Source organism: Corvus kubaryi, unplaced genomic scaffold, assembly GCF_017639235.1.
Source record: "Corvus kubaryi isolate FWS band 111438036 unplaced genomic scaffold, C.kubaryi_AGA036_p1.0 37398, whole genome shotgun sequence".
NCBI classification, from domain to species: Eukaryota; Metazoa; Chordata; class Aves; order Passeriformes; family Corvidae; genus Corvus; species Corvus kubaryi.
The window spans coordinates 28,621,733-28,638,361 of NW_024581137.1; the positions used below are offsets into that span (position 1 = coordinate 28,621,733).

The 16,629-nt window shown below is 36.9% G+C and overlaps 1 protein-coding gene across 13 annotated transcripts in view; it reads right to left on the bottom strand.

Annotated features, from left to right (window-relative positions):
• Positions 1-16,629, bottom strand: part of HDAC9 (histone deacetylase 9) — a 463,926-nt gene that overhangs the window by 91,895 nt on the left and 355,402 nt on the right. For all 13 annotated transcript variants that reach the window (XM_042044237.1, XM_042044228.1, XM_042044236.1 and 10 more), the window contains 4 exons: positions 10,687-10,742; positions 10,357-10,444; positions 5,986-6,105; positions 5,566-5,663 (listed from right to left, as the gene is read on the bottom strand). In XM_042044237.1, the coding sequence (XP_041900171.1) occupies positions 5,566-5,663; positions 5,986-6,105; positions 10,357-10,444; positions 10,687-10,742 (362 nt within the window). The remainder of the gene's footprint in view (positions 1-5,565; positions 5,664-5,985; positions 6,106-10,356; positions 10,445-10,686; positions 10,743-16,629) is intronic.

Below are 16,629 nucleotides of genomic sequence, written 5' to 3' on the forward strand. Positions count from 1 at the left end.
GTGGTGTATTGAGCTCATTTCCAGAAAATAGCCAAGCCTCAGCAATGAGCAATTAAAGTGATTTGGCAACTGGATACATTTCCAAATGAAGAGAGATTGAAAAAGACCAGAAATATTGTATTTTGAGAGAAAAAAATAGGAAAGGACATGACACAGATCATACAAATGTATTTAAAATAATAAATGTGGATAGGCAAGAATGTGGGTTTCATCTACACATGCGGTACATAAACAAATGGACATTTAATGAAAGTGGAAGACTAGTGATTTGAGCTAAAACAAAGAATTTTTGTTTTTGAGACACACATACTTAAGGCCATGAAATTCAATACCAACAGGATACATGAAACTTCTTAAAGTTATCTCAAATTCCTTAGTGAACAAAAAGTTTTAAAAGTAAAATTTACAAGAAAATTAAATTAATAAATAAAAATACAAGCTATGTATACTTCTATTAAAAAACTATAAGGCAAATATGGCAATATCATGTTCTTAGAGTTTATGTATTAAATTCTAACATAAATAGGAAAGAAAATTTACAGTCAATACCTATGCTGAAACAGGGTTAACAAGGACAATATATATGAAAACCTCAAAAGTACATTTACAAAGTTTTTCATTTGAAATGTCAAAATAAAATGTCATCAGATCTGGAAATACAAAACTACGGAAAAAACCAAAGATTATACGTCAATACAATGTTTCAAATGAACTTAACTATGCCCTATATGGCCACAAGATGACAACGAATATATTTTGTTAATATTTTTGAGCACAGACTAGAGTACAGACAGTTTTAAACATATTTATTTTCTCCCAAAACAAGCACTAAGAACTGCAAGACAGGATGAAGATTTTCTGCACACCTTTGGTATTTTTCATTTTCACATTTTAACACATGTAATTTCAAGCATGATTTTAATTTTGAACTTCATTTTAAATTATATTTCAAGGTAATTACAAATGTGCTATATTTTAAATTAAATCATGGATATAGTTCATCCTTAGCTCTGCCTTATTGCCACCTATTTCTTTTGAATTTGCTCCCCTTCTTAAATTAAAATCAAACATGTGACTGCTAAAAGATAATATTATCATGAGCTCTTTCTAATCATTCCAAGAATCAAAATGAATAGGTTTCATTTTATGCAAGCTTTTATGGACAGGTTCATTAATATGCTGTGGCTGTTTTATGCTACTCTGGAGTAGTGCAAAGCAGCCAGAGCACACTGGCTGGTTAAGCTAAATTTACAACTCTTTTGTTGAATAGAAGCTGTGCAAAGCAGTTGGAAGGCACAGCCCAGTTTCCTTCTGTCTCTTGCTTCTCCTTCACTCTTCTGAACACTCTCATTTGTTTCCACTGCCTCCTGCATCTTCTGTATGCCACTCTACGGAAACACATCTCTCCTGTCCCCTGCAAACTCCAAGTACACCCATAGACATATGTGCATGTACAACACAGACCTGAGCCTCTTTCTGCTGTCTGCTTTACTGAGCACATCTGGTGTAATGTGGAGCTTACGAAAATAATTATTTGAACATTGCTAGTCAACCATTGCTCTTATTTTTTTTTCTAGAACTGTTGGCAGAAGAGAGTGGATTACATCCTCATAAACCCGAGTGTAAAATCATCCTCTTAGAAAACAGCCACCATCTCCTTTTGCTTTCAAAGAGATTAAAGCAAATTTAACCTGAATAGGTGGAAGTAAATGATGAAACAAATTCTCTAGAGGGATACTTCAGACCTTGAAAATAATGGAAAAGAGATGTGCATTTTTGTTATCTTAGGAGGAAAGAAGAGATGCCTGCCCTTTAGAAAAATGTCATTATTTCAAGGATTTTTGTATCTAGGCCACTTCCTTAACCATGGTAAACATCAAACAACACTTTTCTGGCAAAATTAAATGGTATAGTGATTTGATTACTGCAATTATTTTCCATTCTACAGAAACTTTTCTCTCCTACATTTGCTACTACCTCCTTGTAGTTAACATGAGCAAACTTATTTTCTTAGTAGAAATAAGAAAGAAATGAAAACATATTCTTTTATAAATGAATGAGCAGTCTTCATCTTCAAGTTGGCTACAGACACTTAAATTTGATTTTGCAATAGAAAGAGTTAGTTCAAAACTACAATAAACTCTTCCTGTAGCACTGAAATCAAAATGGCAGACACAAACCAGCACAGTAATTTTTCCTGTTTCCCACTATAGTTTCAGTGCAGCCACTCACTGATCATGCCTTTGAAGTGATTACTCTGTTATGCTTCCAAATTTTTCTGCATTTTTACACATGAAAGTTGTTTTTTCCTGAAGAAACAGAAATATTTTCTCTAACAGTTTGGAGGAAAAGTGAGGTGGAACATTATTCAATCCTAAAAAGATTTACATAAAATAGATTTACATAAAATAGATTTATCTGGTTATTTATGGAGTGGAAAATAACTAGTATTCTGCTACCTGCATGTATATATGTATGTGTGTGTGTGTGTGTGTGTAAATGCTTCTACAAATATATTCTGACCTAAAAACAATGTACCTGATATCAAGTACATCATCATATATAATACCTGGTTATGAGCTAAGCTCTAGAGACAGAAAAAAAAGCCTTGGTCTCTTCTTCTGTGGACATTATCATTCAGAAAGATCTCTGCTGTGAAATTTGACAGTCAATCAGGCAATAACGAGCTACCTAGTGTCAAGGCTGCTGACACTTCAAATACATGCTTGGTGCAATTCTAGGATGAAATTAGGGCTCTGCTGGTGAGAAAGTGAAAGCTGTGTGCACCCCATGGAGAGTTTTAGATTATTTTAATGCAAATTTCTCAGTTCCTAAGATCTCAAAGGATCAGACTCTGGTGCCAGCCAGTAAGCAGAAAGCCTTGGCTTCTCTCCAAACAGGCTCCACCCACCTGCAAACTTACTCACACCTTGGTCGTGGTGGAGAGGACCTTCACCAATATCCACTCCTGCCTTCACTAGGGTCTGAATACTGCCCAACCTCTCTGTCTACTGGTAGGTATAAAGAGATAATCTCTCCATTTGTCCCTTATTTTTCTCACAAGATTGAAGATGTTCAAAATTTTCTCCACACCTTAGTTTGGGTCTTCTCTGTAGGTCTGTCTATAAAAGCATGTAATCTAATATAAAAAACCAAATAACATTTTTCTATCTCTGAAACTCACTTATTTTCTTAAAAACTGACTTGTTGCAGACAGAAACTCCAGAACAACAGCTGACTTGTTAGGAGAGCCTGTCAACTTTTCTATTGATTTTCTGGACTGTGGATCTCTCTTGCCAGTCTACTGTCTCACAATTCTGTTCTGGCCAAACAGAGGACTTAGGCTACATCATGTGTGACATTTTGGATAATAGCAAGGGTAGATTCTGGCCATGGATAAAGTGTCTCTTTACTAGGAGCTGTAAATTTACCTACCACTCAGACCAGATCTACAGAAAACAGCTACCTGGTCTATCCTGAGTAATTCACAGCTTTTTGTATCCACCCTTCAAAGTTCCATGCTGTTTGCTTCAATGATCCCCATTCAAAACTGTCGTACCAGTCATACTAAATCCATGTCAGCACGACCTACAGAGGGCACAACGACTGTGATCAGGTCAAAAGGGGCTGAGAGTGTAGGGAAACATTTCCTGTTGCTGCTTGGACAAAAACATTCACATTCATTACAACATTAATCACAAAGTTAAATGGATGTATTTCAAATAGCAACATTAAATTTTTACCATCAGAAATTTTTCAAAAGGAGATTTTAAACTGAAAATTGAATTTATTTGCCTTAAAAAAAATACAGTTACATTTACATCTGCATATGATTAGTCAGTGTAGTAAGTTACATGAATTTTATTTTCCTGAATAGTGCTCCTTTGCTTAGGAACAGAGACTGAAATTCCCTCTAACTCTGAAGCAGAGTAACAGGCATAGCAGCAATACTAGCTGCTCCCAACAATTCACTAGTGTGCCTTAAAATAGAACTGTGAAGCACATATTTGTAAATGCACTATTAAGCCCAGGTATTTGTCATCAGGATAGCAGGGGTACCAGTTACAGGCTCAGTATGTGAGTCTTCTGTTGAATAAACTGGGACCACCATTCTCTGCATCATTAGATGGCCACATTACCTATACCATTAGTGGGACGGTTTGGATCCAAACCAAGAATGTTGGGGTGGAAATACCAGATATATTAATATCAGACACTAATACCAGTGATTTGAGCCATCCAGTTCCTTAACTCATGTAAAAATCTCACAAAAGTAGAGGAAACATCTTGGAAAGAGCTTGAGGCACTACTGAGTGTAGAAAATTTGGAGCCTGCCACTTACCATTTGTTTAGACACTTTCTGAATACAGACAAATGCAAATAAAATTACAACCTTTTCCACAATAACAGTGGTTTATTGTGAATATCTAAGGCTATTTCTCTGACTAGGGCTTAGACTCTGATTTCAGGTGGTGTTTATCAGAAACTCTGCATATTATTTCATGGGCTGCACAGAAGTTCTTTGGAAAAAAATCCAAAAAACACACACACAAAAACACCAACAAACAAGAGTTTTGTGGGATTTTGTGGTGTATTTTCAATAGAATATAGTCAAAAACTGTATAAGGTAATTGCACTACTTCAAACTAAATGTCTTGAAAGAGATTAGAGATACATGTTGGTTTCCCCATTGCCTTTCTTGCGTATCATTCTCCTCTAAATTAAACCCCTTTTCAAAGGTGTAGCATTTGCCCAAACTTGAAAGATGAACCCTTCACCTTCCCTAAACTTCACTAAACCCTTCCACTGGACTTCTTTACAGTGAAAGGAAATGGTGTATGTAAGACAGGACACTGAAACTCTAAAAGATAGTGTTTTATACCGTTCTTATCTCCTCTGGTCCCATGGAAATAAGACTAAATAGATTATGATGCATCACCTATGAAGGAATAAAATTTCATTTATGAATGAGCTATTGAGAATATTCATTATGAGGGAGCAAAGAGAAATAGAGCATGCAACATTTCCTGTCATTCTTATTGCAGTATTTCAAAATTATTTACTTTTAATTAAATAACAGTTTACTGCAATTTGTAGAAAAAAACCTAATGGTCAGATCTGTGAGCATCATAATGAGTCTTTTAAGTGAATGAGGAACACTGGATTTGGACCATACTTTATACTGCTTTCTGTCTGCTCTGTTGGCATGTAACTGCAATCAAAATGAACAGGAACAGTAATTTGCTTCTGCCTGGTATAAATACTTACATTTAAATTTTATACGTAGAGAAGTAAGCAAGCTCAAAGTAATTTTACTGGCATGGCATAATAATGAAAACAGTAGTGACCAATTAAATAATTAAAAATTTTTTTTGTTGATTCTGCATGGATGATCACAACAATTAAATTACCCATTTTTAAAATTTACTAAACTCTCAGATACTGGGATACCAGGATTAAGTTGGTTTCACCATGGATAATTCTCCTGACTTTCAATATTACATTAGCTCTTATTCATGTGCTTTTGTTCTATAAACAGTTTTCAAAACTCTAAATGGTACCAACCTGAATGCTGTGAGATACTCAACATCACCCATAGGAGGATCCAAGCCACCTGTCCAAGCAATATTTATGTTATACCCTTCACCAGGGCCACTTCCAACCTGAAAAAATAGAAATAAAATGCCAAAAGGAGTGAAAAAGAGGAAAAAGGAAGAGGAAAAGAGAGAGGGAAAGGGGAGAAAAAAAATTCTCAAATGTGCTTTAGAAACAAACATCAAACAACGTGTCAGATCAGCCTTGTTTGACAAGGACTGCTCTGGGTTATGCACTTGTTCTCCACTGGTCCCCTGCTCCCAGTGGACAATTTGGTAATCTGGTGTAATTTAAAGAACCAGAGAAGGACAAGAAAATTAGGGGTAATCATGCAACGCAATTACCTGAAAGATACAAATAAAAATGGGGCTCTAAAGAAATAAACCTAACCTCATTTGGGGCTCCACTGCCGGGGAAGAAGTTGCCTTCATCATAGCGATGGAGGGAAACATACAGGATGCTGGGGTCAGCATAAAAAGCCTGCTGTGTACCGTTGCCATGGTGAACATCCTAAAGGAGAAAGAAAACAGATGACAAATGTAATAATGTCCAACTCAGTGTAGAGAGCTCAGTTCTGCTTTCTTTTACACCCCCCTCCTCTCTCTCTCTCTCTGTTTCTCTCCCTCTCCCTTGCCCTCCTTTTGTCTTTCACTTTCCCCCTCCCTTCACCACCCCATACTTCCTGAACTTTCAGGCAAATTACTCTTTAATGCACTCATTTTTTAAACTGGCTTCTAAAAATCAGGAAACCATAGTGAGCATGCCCTGGAGACTCCAGATGAGCAGTCATTGAGAAATCCCAGTCCTTTTGTACAATTAGATATTTATACACCGGCTCTTTGTACTCCTTGCCTCAGTGATGGAATCTAGCATCCTGTTTTATGGCGGAATTTTATGACTTATTAACTGCCAACAGTTCATAACCCCTCAGGCTTAATTAACTAGCCTCATTGGCCTCTGAAGAAAGACTAATGTTTAAACTACAAACTAGTATTTTGCAGAAGGATCTATGGTTTACAGAGCTTTTTCACAATTCTTGACAGAACACTAAACATAAGAGTATTCATTGATTTGCCAAGTTCCACTATTGAGGTCAAAGGCTCTGCAACCAGCTGAGTAAATTGGCTTTCTTGAAACATTCAGTTCAGTTCAGTCCCTCAGCAGTTAGATCCACATCAAAAGAGATGCCAGATGCGGAAAGGACTTCATACTTCATTTTTGCAAAATCATGACGGCAACAGTTGAAGACATAGCAATATGATCTCATTAGCTATTAAATCATCTGGCAGATAGGATGGTGCCTTCCACAATCAAGGAGTGACCTTGGCCAGTCTCCATATTTCAAACATTATATAATGACAGTGAATAAAATTCTGTCATTAAATAAAATGCTGACAAAGAAATGCTGACAGTATATCTATAACAAAGGCTGATGATGCAGACTTTTCCTTTTTTTTAGTTTGTTTTCACTACTATTCTGTGTGGTTAGACCCACAAGAATTTTACAAGTGAAAATGAAAAATCCACTTGCCTTTCAGTAAAAGAAAAGTAAAAAAAAAGCCCTCCCTTTGAAATTTCTGATTTAGAGAATTAAGGGGGACACACAAAGTACACTGAATGGTAACACTGTCACTGTCACCTAGTCCATATTTATTTTATAAACAATATGAGGTCTAAATCAAATTTAGTGTCCAAGAGGACACTAAAGGTCACGTTTTCCTCAAATAGTGTCCAAAGGTCACATTTTCCTCAAAATGCCTAGACTCCAGGAAGGCTCAAGTTGTACCTCAAGGTGTGCACTGCCGATAGCACAGCAAGCACTGACCATTGCTTGCCCTCCTTGCCAGCTGAGGCAGCTCATGAGTTTCACCCACATTGTTCAGAACTCTCTACATTGATTGAATCCTACTTGTACTGCATTGTGCTTGACTTGGACCTCCTCTGGGACCTCTGTAGGGTAATATTATAAGAGTTTCTTTTCTTTTCTATGTTGAAAGTACTTGAAACAACATGAGGATGGAGTTACAGCCCAACTGTGACTTAATGCCAAGGTTAAATGTAACGCAGACATGCAAAGGAGAACACACTGGTATGAGAGTGTTGGAGATTTCAAGGCAGCTAGTGTAGTGTTAGATGGTTCTGACTGGAAAATGAAGTAAAATCTGGCATGCAGACTAATCCCAGAATCCCATTCACTCTTCAGCTGAGACAGAATTAATTGGTTTACTCCAAAACAGACTCAAATCCTGCTAGCATAAATGCAAGTATGGGTGATCTTGGAATGAGGATTTCAACAGCCTGACAAGCTATGCTGGGCACATAGATGGATCTGCAGGGACACAGTAGGACTTCATTTTGTTATTTTAATTAGTCTTTCTTTTCCATACATATTTGGGGCTTTAGATATATTCTTGCTGTAACAGTTTCCAAAAGAGAAGAAAAAATGTTAAATGGGCATAGAGAGATCTTTTTTTCTTTTTTTTTTTTCATTATTCAAATCTCAAAGCTAACTTTGCTGCCTAAACTTTAATTCCACTAAAGGCTCTGTTTTGAAGAGCAGTAACTTCTCTGATTAGACAAAGGAATGTGTTCTTTAAGACTGTGATGTTAGCATGTGGGAAATGAGTTCATATTCTGTGCTTAGATCAAATGTATTCACGGTATATAAGTCAGTTCAAAACCTGAGATTTTTCCAAATGGTGGAATGAGGAAAAAAACCCTGTCAGATAGGTCTTTTATTTCAGTGTAGAAACAGATGAAGGGAAGATACATGAAGACATGTAGCAGCTATGAAGACTATACTTAATTTGTAACTAGAATACACTTTAGTGTGTGGGATTGGATATTACTTTTTAATATTTATATTGGAGTAACATGTATAGCTGCCAACTTGCATGGGGTCCTGCTGTGCTAGTCACTATCAAAATATAGTCTTAAAGGTTAATTTCAAGTCTAACATCTGTAATTCCATTCTTTCCTTCAGATGCTCCAAACTCTGTTGGTGGGAATAAAGACATCACTATTAACTTGTTCATTCATTCAGTTTGGCCTGTGATTTATCCATAGTTTGCATGCATAAGAGATTTTCCATATGAATTTTTGTACATCATTGCTCTGCCCATGGAGCAGACTAGGGACTGGACTGCAACTGCTCCAGAAATGAAATACTCTATGTCAGCCACATATTTCTTCCTTTTCACCAGCTGAGTTATTCTGGTCAATGGGACAGTAGGAGAAAGGCTGAAAATTCCCTATCTACTTGCCTGGATAAGGATAGGCAGCTTCACAGGTAATCATTTGCACAGATAATGATTTGCACATTTAACCTTGCCTTGAGAAACTGAAGCTGAATTTCTAAGTGCTTATTGGCTAAGTACATCAAAGGGAAGTGTTTTCCCAACAAGGCAAATGTAACATTTACAGACAAAAAAACTTTAAAACATTCAGGAACTTTGAGTAGGCTTTTCCTATTAAAAAAAATGAGAATAAAGAGAGTTCACTTTTGGCCAGAATTTACAGCAGTGAACTGAAAGATTCAAGTCAGCAAACAGACATAACATACAGTAGAAGTGAATTTTTCAAAAATAATAGTTTCTGGCAGTTTATAATTATGTTTCTAAATGACAGAAGAACAATCTGAGAAATATTTGAAAAACATTCTAAGAATATTTAACCTACCCATATATTTACTCTACCACTCATTTTTCACTTGCCATTGCTTCTCCCACACTCCCCCTTTCTCTGCTTCTCTTCAACAGTCAGTACGCATGTTTAACTGAACAAAAGTGCTAGATGGTAAGGCCATGACTCCACAATAAGATTTAATTATGAGTGCAGATATGAACAAGATTTAGACTATTAAGCCCTGCACTTCAAAAACCCTTTAACATATTTCGTCTTTAAATCTTTTATCACCTGCAAAAATTAATTAAGTGCAGATGTAACAGGTTAGGTTTTGATGCCAGGGTTCATTTCCTGTCTATGCTTTGTCAGACACCCTATTACACCTAGTCATGAACTGTAGGAAAACAAAAATGGTGCTCATAAATCAGCATTCAACTTTCCTTGGGCTGTGCATTGGGCTGATCCTTTAAGTGCAAGGCAGAGCTCCAATTCATTATTCATGAAAATAATATAGCCAACATGCCAAATGTCATCTGCATTTAAATAATCCATTTGTTAAATGTCTTAAGTATTGTGTAAGAATGCCTTCTATTAAAATACAAGACTAATCCAATGAAGTGGATTTTTAATCACATGTCTTTCCTTCAGGGAACCACCAAAACCTGGCACACATAACTAGAAAACTTCTTGGAGAGAATGACCTGTCGATCTGTTTAATAATATCAAAGTTACACAACAAGTCGAATCATTGTGAACTGGGGAAATTTTGTTACCAATGCAATAACATTCTTTAAAGAATATCTGACGACTTAAAGTTTCTATTCTGTAGGGAAACGTAAATTTGGGTTCTGTAGGGTTATTTTAACAGTGGAAGTATCAATTCATTTAAGGACCATAAAAGTTGCCCTGATCTGTGCCTTCTTCTCATTAAATTGCAGTTAACACCATTAAAGTGAAACATAGATGTTTATAGCTTCAGTACTGCCATCCTGGCTTTAATGAGTTCCCAAAATCAGAGGAAATGCACACCTTTATTGCTTGTAGGTATTAAAAGCAAAAAAGTCTGACATATAAATACAAATTCATTGTCTTTTACCTAGATGCACTTCAAGTGTGATGCTTGCCAGGAATACATACCAGATCTACAATCAATATCTTGCCTATATTTAGCTTGTCTCTCAAGTATTTGGCAGTAATTGCAATCGAATTAAAAAAGCAGAACCCCCTGTGGAATAGAGAAGAACAGAAATAAGAAAGCAAATCAGTCAGGAAAACAGCTATAAATAATGTTCAGAGCATTTTAAAAAATGCTATATGATCTCTGAGGCCATAAATCTGCTTCTGGGAGTACCTAGAAAGCCTTTTCAGTCATCTGCTAACAATTACAGTTCTTCAGAGACATGCACAATGCAGGTGATTGCCAGTAACCTTAGTGCTCCAAGATGGGCAATATTCCCTGGTACTTACATGGCTGTTGATTCTTCAGCATGATGGCCTGGGGGCCTTACAACAGCAAAGCCATTCTGTAAGAGCAAGATAGGTTTTCAATTATCAGCTTAAAAAAATACTTTACTCAGAGCAAAACAGAGAAGCAGGCAGATGGGATTGAAATCTATTAGAGGCTCTTCAGAAATTTTTCTATCCAATCACCCTTTCATAGTACTGCCAGAAATAATACAGTTGAGAACAGTGGCATATAAACTTATATAAATACACACATGCACATACATACATACACACGCAACATGATCTAAAGAGAAGGAAAAAGGCAGGATGAGAAAGCCCTGTTATCAATTCTGCTGTTTAGAATTCACATTTTAAAAGAAGGTCATCTAAGATCATGTAATCTTAATTTGCTCCAATTTGAGATGCTTCAAAATAAAAGTAGCTTGAGGTATACATTTGACATGGTTAGCCATTGTTGACCTTACCTCTGTATGGACTAAATGATAAATTCAGACCCACACACACATAATTTCTAACAGTAGAAAAAGGATGACAATGAATATCCCATATTTCTGCCAGCCATAAATTATACTTGGGAACCTGCCATGCTTGCAAGTTAATAGATTCCCTGAAGTCAATTTCTAACACACTTTCTGGAGCTGTATATAAATTTCATAAAGTACAGCACTATGATCAGTGATGACCAAGGAATTTTTTGCCTCTGGAGTCACTGAAGTTAAAATAAAAATGGACTTTCCATCCTTCTAGTGGGTATGGTAAAGAGAAAATGTAGAACTGCTGGCAAGGTAGCTCTATTCAGAAAGTCAGACTATATATTCAAGAAGCAGTGTCTCATAAGGTTGTGTATCGTTCCAAATTTCTCTTACCAGAGTTAGATTCAGGAGAAACAACACTGCTTCATTGTATTTCCTCTTTATTTCAGCTACCCAAGATGGTCCTTCTATTCAGCTATATATTGGCCATCAAATTAATGACAATTACCACATACATAAAAATAAGAAATTAAAATCTGTACATGAGATATTGGCCCAACTTGCATTTTCACACAGCTTCACACAAACACTTGGTGTGTATGTATGGCTGCACGACCAACCAAGCATTGTATTTTCAAAGAAGAGGAGATAGGAAGAAAAAGGCTGGAATACTTCTGTATTTTAATAATCAGTATTAAAGTATTCCAGTTTGATATACTAAAACTTGATAAATGTAAATGTTTCAGCCTTCTCTAACCTGAAAGAAACATGAAAACTTTTACTAAAGAAACATTAAACTTTCACTCAGATTGGTGTAAATACAGAAGAACATGGCAGCTAATATTTACATTGGTTCCTGTGAAATCTGTTTATTTACAATCATATGAATGTGTGTTTTGTGTGCACCAGTGAAATTGTCTACCTGGGTTGCTTCACTGGCATTAATTTATAAACAAAACTACCAGGTTGTAGTATTTAATTTGCTGCCAGATGTAATCCAAGCAGACAGCTGCAAAGTTTTGTGGAGCATGGCCAAAGTTCTATCAGAGTAAACTTAAATTACAATACCAAGGGAGTGCATCTGTAACAGTGGTTCTTCTGGCCACCATTTAAAGAATCTGAGGGATTTGACATCATGACTTATTTTGCATTAACTGTCCACATTAAAAAATCAAACCCAAACAAACAAAATACAACAACCCAACAATTAAAGGTACAAAAATTATACATGTTCATATTCAGGTAGGTATTCCTGGAGATGGGATATAAATCGCCTAGAGATCAAGCACACCAGGAAAAAAAAAAAAAAAAAAAAAAAGGCATTGTGGACTTCACTAATTTGCAGAACTAAACCAGCTTTAGACTCTCAGCTAAAACTGTATTCTCTATCCCTCTGAGGGTATTTTAACATTTCCTTCTCACACAAAATATGACTTAGAAAAGAATTTGGCAAAGAACTCTTTTGTAGCATTTATGAAAAAACAAAGTATATTTATGCTGATGAATGTTGTGATAATGAGGTGAAAAAAGACTCAGGAAAGAGGGTATTACTAGAGAAAGAGCATGATGCTACCTGTATTTTGTTCTCTCGATACTTTTAAGAATTTGGAAAAAGTCCATGAAAGGCTTACAGCTGCCCCTGCTCAGCTAACAGCTCATTATCATCTACCTTTATCAGTATTCCCAAAAGATCAATATAATTAAGATGATTATTTCTAGGAGGATTTCATGGGGCAATATAGAGACAGAAAATATCAGCACTGCTGTTTTTGACAACATGACAGTTATAGTATAGGCTTCTCTTCTGTTCCCTTACTTTGACGAGACTCTTTGGAAACCCTGTTTTATTACATCTAGGTAATTTCTGAAATCAGAGCTTAATTATTACAGTTCTCCACCAGGACATAGGATATTCACAACAGGGTCATGACCACTTTTCATGAGTTTTTACATCACAAAAAGTTCAGTATTCACATGGGAAATTTTCTTTTTAAAAAAAAAGTGCATATGTTACACTGATGGTAAAATATACAGTTGAATTATACCAAACACTGAAAACTAGTTACCATACAGAATTATCAGCAACTTTTGTGCAATTGATAAAACACTTAATTTCTCCTACTTTCAAACTTTGCATGAATATAGCATACATTAGAACAATGGAACATGATTTTTTTTTTTTAATTTAGGCAATTTTTAAATACCAGACAGTGAGCTCAGTAGACAGTAGCAGAGTAGACAGAAAGGCAAAAATCTGCTTTAAAGATAGAAAGACTAACATACAGCAATATGTTGAAAATGAAGCCAACACACATAAATTCAAAGTGTTTTTGTACAGAGCCTTATTTATACTAGGATATAGACACCTTTATAAGTAGACAGAACATTAAACTGACTGACAGACATGAACATTAGAAAAACGATTCATGTCTGTGCCATTATGTGATTACCTTTATTTAAATTTGAGGATAAAGAGTAAAGCCTGAATGGAGATATTCTAAAATCTGTGCATATTTGAACAACAAAGGAAGAGAAGTCTGCCCAGGCTCAGTTTACACAGAAGATCGACTGCAGATAAACCTGCTGAGTTGGACCTTTAATGAAAACTAAGAAAAATGTTAGTCTTTTTCCACAGTAAGCGAAGTATTCTCTTCTTTCATGACTCTAAATAGGTAGTTGGATGCTTGATTTCCAAAGAACAGAGGTGTACATCTGTCTTGGGGTGACTTTGTGATGTGTATCCCATATCACTGCCCTATGCCCAGAAATTAATTCTTGTCCCTTTCTATGCCTCTAAACTGAGCCTGAGAGGGGGAAGGAAAAACTGAGCAAAACTTTCTCAAAGCAGTTTGCAGCTTGTTCAAGGTCACACAGAGATAGCAGTTTTTTCCCCAGCTGCGGCAGGGGAGTGAGGAAGCACCCGGCTGGCTGCGCCCAGAACAGTTTTTGGCCAGTTTCAGCTTCTTGTTCTCCAGAGAGAGACTGAGAGTTGAACTTTTTTTCTTCCCTGGAATTTCGGATTTTCTCCCTTTTCTACTGGACTGCTTCAATATCAGAGCACATCGGGAGGACTTTCCACCGAGCACAAAGGGCCTGGCCCTGGGCCAAGCCCCAGCTCCAAGGAGACCAAAGGGAGGACTTGAACACTTTCCCAGGATTTTTCCTTCACAGCAAAATTTTATTCTTTAGCATTATTTTCCTTTTCCTGTGTGTTTGTTAAATAAATAGTTTTTATCTCCTTCACTTTCCTTCGAGGCAAATTTATTTTTCCCGAACCTGGTGGGGGAGGGGTGGTGACCTGCCTTCTCTCAGAGGATATATTTCTAAATTTGGCCAAACCGGGACAATATCCTACTGTGACCTTCTTGTCTTTGGTGGTCGAGTTAATCCTGTTCTGTAGTGTGTGGGGCTACATTGTTGGTCTACATCATGCTTTGGCATCTACTGTGCCTCTCCATGAACCTTTCCAAGACAAGTACTCAAGACAATACCATAACATGCGTGGATAGTCCAGGGCTTGGAATTGACCATCTATTGCAGAGTTCCACTGGTGTTTCAATTACATTACCTCTATATAGGAGGTAAAACTAGATGTAGACAATTTTTCTCTAGAGCAATATGTGGTCATTGTGGCAAGGTGTGAATGACTTTTCTGTTCACATGACAGTGAGGAGCTTGCTCTGCCTTGATTACAAGAGAACCAAGAGTGACCTGGCCCGTCAGGTACTCCAGGTATGGCGAGAAACCTCACCGAGAAGCAGTGCATACTAGTTTCAGCCTGGTACTACCCTAGTAAAATCATCTGGCTTTTTGTTGACTTCAAGAAAAGCCATTGCCATGCAAAAAATAGCAATAAACCACAGCAGGCATTCCAAGAGCACTTATTGAAGCAGCAGAAGACTCAAGAAGGTTCAATTCCTTCTTGAACATGGGGATGAGTTTGTAAATTTGTTTACCACACCACTCTGTATTTAGATTATGTGGTCCATAAAATAGATATTGAGACACATCTTTTCAGTCTAAGTTTCTAACAACAGGTCTGGAGCTCTTCCTCAGCTTTTCTTCAAATGTAAAAACTCTTTAATTGCTATTAGAAATTGAAGGTCTTCTTGTATTCTAGGCTGTAAACCTCTGAATGAATGAGCAATGCCATCTATGCCAACTATTCAAGAGGAAATGGGCACTGAAAGAGCAGAGGCTTCATATGAAGGAACCCTTTTACTGTGTAGGTGACTGAGCAATAGAACAGGCTGCCCAGAGAGGTTGTAGAGTCTCCATTCCTGGAGATATACAAAAGCCATCTGGATATAGTCCTAGGCAACTAGCTCTAGGCAGCTCTATTTGAGCAAGGGAAGAGGATACAAGGACATTCTGAGACCACTTCCAACCTCACCTGTTCTGTGTATTTCAGATGGAGACCGGGTAACTAACTGGGGGTGTGAATTCCACACTTGAAGCTCAACTTGCTCCTAAGGTTAGGTGTGGGAAGTTTTTAATTTCTACCTACCTAAGTTCCTTAACCTATCTAGCAATTAACTCTTAAGATTACCGGTGCTTAAACAAGGCAGTCTTGGACATGCACTTGTTTTTAGTGGAAAGGTTCTATTTTTGCTTCAGTGCGCGCGTGTTTCAGAATGAGAATTATACAGAAATGTGTAATATATCACTATAAAGAAATGTATCCGTTTCTCGTGTCAGAATTTATATTCCTTGAGATACAGATATATAGATATAGATAGATATAGATAGATATATATAGATATATATAGATACACACTTGTATCCTTATACAGTCATATAAAACCCCAATTTCTTTATATTTAAAAGGCAGTCCATACAGTGTATCTGACAGGTCTAATCCCTAAAGTGGCCTTAGTGCCATCTTTAACTCTGCTATCTCTGGTGTAGTCAACTCCTACAATAACAAACATCAGGGCTGCTTTAAGTCTTGGCTGCCTACAAGAATCCCTTTGCAACTGGCAGCAGGAAGAAGATAACCATATTCTTACCAGTGCCTTATGGTGTAACACAGTCCTAAGCTATGCCATCCATCAGCGAGGGTAAGCATGAGAATGAGTGGTGTAAGGCTGAGGCAATCCTTGGGCAACTGTTTGGGACAATTTTACAAGCTACTCATACAGCCAGAGCAGGAGCCAGCATTTGGCCCTGAGGGTCTATGAGTGCAGTGAACAAGAACCTGTGATTTAACAGAGCAGTATTAGCAGCACGTAGATTAAGAAAACAGTAATGGACATGAGGGAATACCATTTTGTCTTGCAGAGGAAGCTAGTACACAGAAATGGACATTAAACACTTAACTCTCATGGAAACAAAGAGTTCCCTGCCTGCTTTCCTGAAGTGGATAGCACCAGAAAACACACATGAAAAGTTGGTGCTTGCAGACTAATTTATATACAACCATGATGGCCTGTTTAGCCACAACTAGTGTTAACTACATTGGGGAAGAAAG